Source organism: Clytia hemisphaerica, unplaced genomic scaffold (genome assembly GCF_902728285.1).
Source record: "Clytia hemisphaerica strain Z4C2 unplaced genomic scaffold, Clytia hemisphaerica genome assembly, whole genome shotgun sequence".
NCBI lineage: Eukaryota > Metazoa > Cnidaria > Hydrozoa > Leptothecata > Clytiidae > Clytia > Clytia hemisphaerica.
Genome location: NW_027104551.1, coordinates 1,271,830 through 1,274,501, shown reverse-complemented (window position 1 = coordinate 1,274,501; position 2,672 = coordinate 1,271,830). Strand labels below are relative to the sequence as shown.

Here is a 2,672-nt window from a genome sequence, read left to right as displayed (position 1 = left end):
ACTTTGCGTAAATTGAACCTTTGCAAAATATTAAATATTCCATAAAAAAGTGATTTTGGCCAGGAGCAAACCCTTCAAAATGGTCCGAAACATGCTTTAAGACGAATTTTAGAGGTTTTCAGGTAATTTTGGATCCCCCGCAGAGCAGAAATCAGCATTTTTCAGTTTTTCAGACAATCCTTCAAGAAATATTTGAGACAAAGGGGAGTTCCCGGTGTAATTTTGAACACCACAATTGATTTTTAGGCGCCTTAAACTACAGTTGGAAAGTAGAGTTTTAACTCTGAGTTTTAACATGAGACTTAAGACTTAGGAGCTTAGGATCTTAGGATTTAAAAGCTCAAATTTGCTCGAATGAGGCTTGGAATATAGCCTAGAAGCCACCAAACACATCTAAAATCGAAACATTCAATGGAAGAAAGTGGAAGTGCTAAAATAGCAATTCTCGCCCGAACTTTAAATTCTGAAAAACGTTAAAATACACTAAAATCTCAATATATTTCGTGGGAGATTGTAGAAATTTCATTTTTACCTGATGATGAGTTAGTAAAGACTCGAAAAGCTTAGTTCAATAAAATCAAAATTTTGGTGTTGTTTATTTGTTTGAATTTATCATTTGTAACACCCTCGTATTTGGACCATTCTATCGTGGGTGCAAAATAAGGTGGAAACTAAGTAGCGTTCTCGGGACAAGATTGCCCCTTCATCTTTAATCATCCACGCGAGAACGTGAGCTAATCATTTTTTTTCTTGCGTGCCCGAGGGGAAAATGAGAGTGATCAATATTCTTTGAAAGAAGAACGTCAGAAAAAAAACCATTGACCATTGTATTTTGTTGTTGAAAATCGATCCTGTGGAGATGAAAAAATTTCTGCTATGCGTTTTTTTTTCAGAACGCTGAAATTTCGATCTTCCTTTAAGGTAAAGAGCTTGCAAGATTTGGGTTAGCAAGACAAAAACTGCTAAAAAGCTGGTAAAATCGTAATCCTCAAGTATCGAAGTTCTAACCTCACTGAGGATTGAGCCGAGAACGCTCACAGAATGCCCTCGAACTCGATCATCCCAATCAAAAATAAACCCCTGTTTTGTGACATTTTTACTGTCAGCCACTAAATTGACCATAACTTGGGAAAATTATGTGGCTTACACTTAAGATTGCTTTGAATGGTTAAGCTGAGGAAATTAGCTATCCATTACATAAAGTGCAAATTTTTGTGGCTTACTTAAAGGGGAGTTAAGCAAATAAAGTGTGGGCAAAAAATGTGGCTTACTGGTCATGTGGCTTCCCTACCAAGAAATTTTGAAGGCTGAGTTCTCAGTAATGGAAACAGTCAGAAAAAAACTTTCTTTTCAGCATTACCAGCAAAGGGCTAAATTTTTCATTAGCTGCACTGATTTGTGGCTTACAGTTTATTAAGTGGGCAAAAATGTGACTTTAACAAGGGAAATATAGGTCAATAGGTGAAATATAGGTGTTTGAATATATAAGTTGTTTTTGGGCACTTTCAAAATGTCAAAATGTCACACTATTTTTGATTGGGATCACTCCTGAGTGGGTGAAAAAACTTTAATCTGTCAATCATTTTCTCAAGCGAAGAGACCCAAAGCAACTCTAGCTTTACGATAGTATCTAAAATTATGATTATCCCTTTATACAGCCCTGTGAATCCAGGTCGGCATTCGGCAATGCCGACCTGAAAGCCGACGTAACTTGAGCTGAAGTCGGCTTTTATTTGCCGACGTAATTTACACTCTAGGTCGGCGTGCCGACAAAAGAAATGTTTTGGGTCGGCAAAGCCGACCTAAAGAGGAAAAATATTATTTGTTAGGTTAATCTAATTGTGTTATCATTTGATAACACATGATAATCGAGCCTCATTCCATTCTCTTTATAAAACATAAAACTTATTAACACAATTATTAATGATAGTTAAACTAACTGTAGGAAATTTATTGTCTTTGCCGACCTAAACAAGCTACTTAGGACGGCTTTGCCGACCTAAAATAACCTCTAGGTCGGCAAAATTTTGCCGGCCTATGGCCGGTTTTGGTCAGCACTTACGTGCCGATATGATTTTGTCTGAATTCACAGGGCTGCTTTATATTTTCATTTTTGGAACATTTGCAAAAAAAAGGAAAAATATAAAAGTTGTATTTTTACTAATAATAATAATGTATACAAGTTAAGGCACACGAGGGCGTCTGAGAACCGGATCTTGATTACAATTGTCTTGTCTCAAATCTTTTCGGAGGTTTTTCCAAGCTTCGTTGAGTCTTTCTTTGAAGATTTTGATAGTTTTGGCCTCTACAACATATTTTGGTAATCTATTCCAGTTTGGTATACTCCTGTAAAAGAACGAGTTGGTTTGTGCGCCTAGGAATCCATCTTTACCAAAATTTGGTAACAACTCATCATTGTGTCTCCTGTTCGGACGTGTTTGAGTCGATAATTTACTTGGGAGAGTATTTTTATCGTAGTAGTGGAGATGTTTGTATACTTGGACCATATCACAAAAGAGTCTTCTGAATTCAAGTGTGGAGAGACCAATGCGCAAGCGTTCTTCATAGGACATATCTTTGCAGATAGGCACGAGTCTTGTGGCGCATCTTTGTACTCCCACGATCAAATTAACATTATTTTCGAAGTTTAGGTGACCATACCGCTCTACCAT

At 36.9% G+C, this 2,672-nt stretch overlaps 1 protein-coding gene across 1 annotated transcript; it reads right to left on the bottom strand.

Moving 5' to 3' along the window:
• Positions 1 to 2,183: 2,183 nt before the first annotated feature.
• On the bottom strand, positions 2,184 to 2,672 carry LOC136822910 (uncharacterized). Its single transcript, XM_067079217.1, has one exon. It carries the CDS (start codon positions 2,670 to 2,672, stop codon positions 2,184 to 2,186), a length of 489 nt encoding a protein of 162 aa, XP_066935318.1.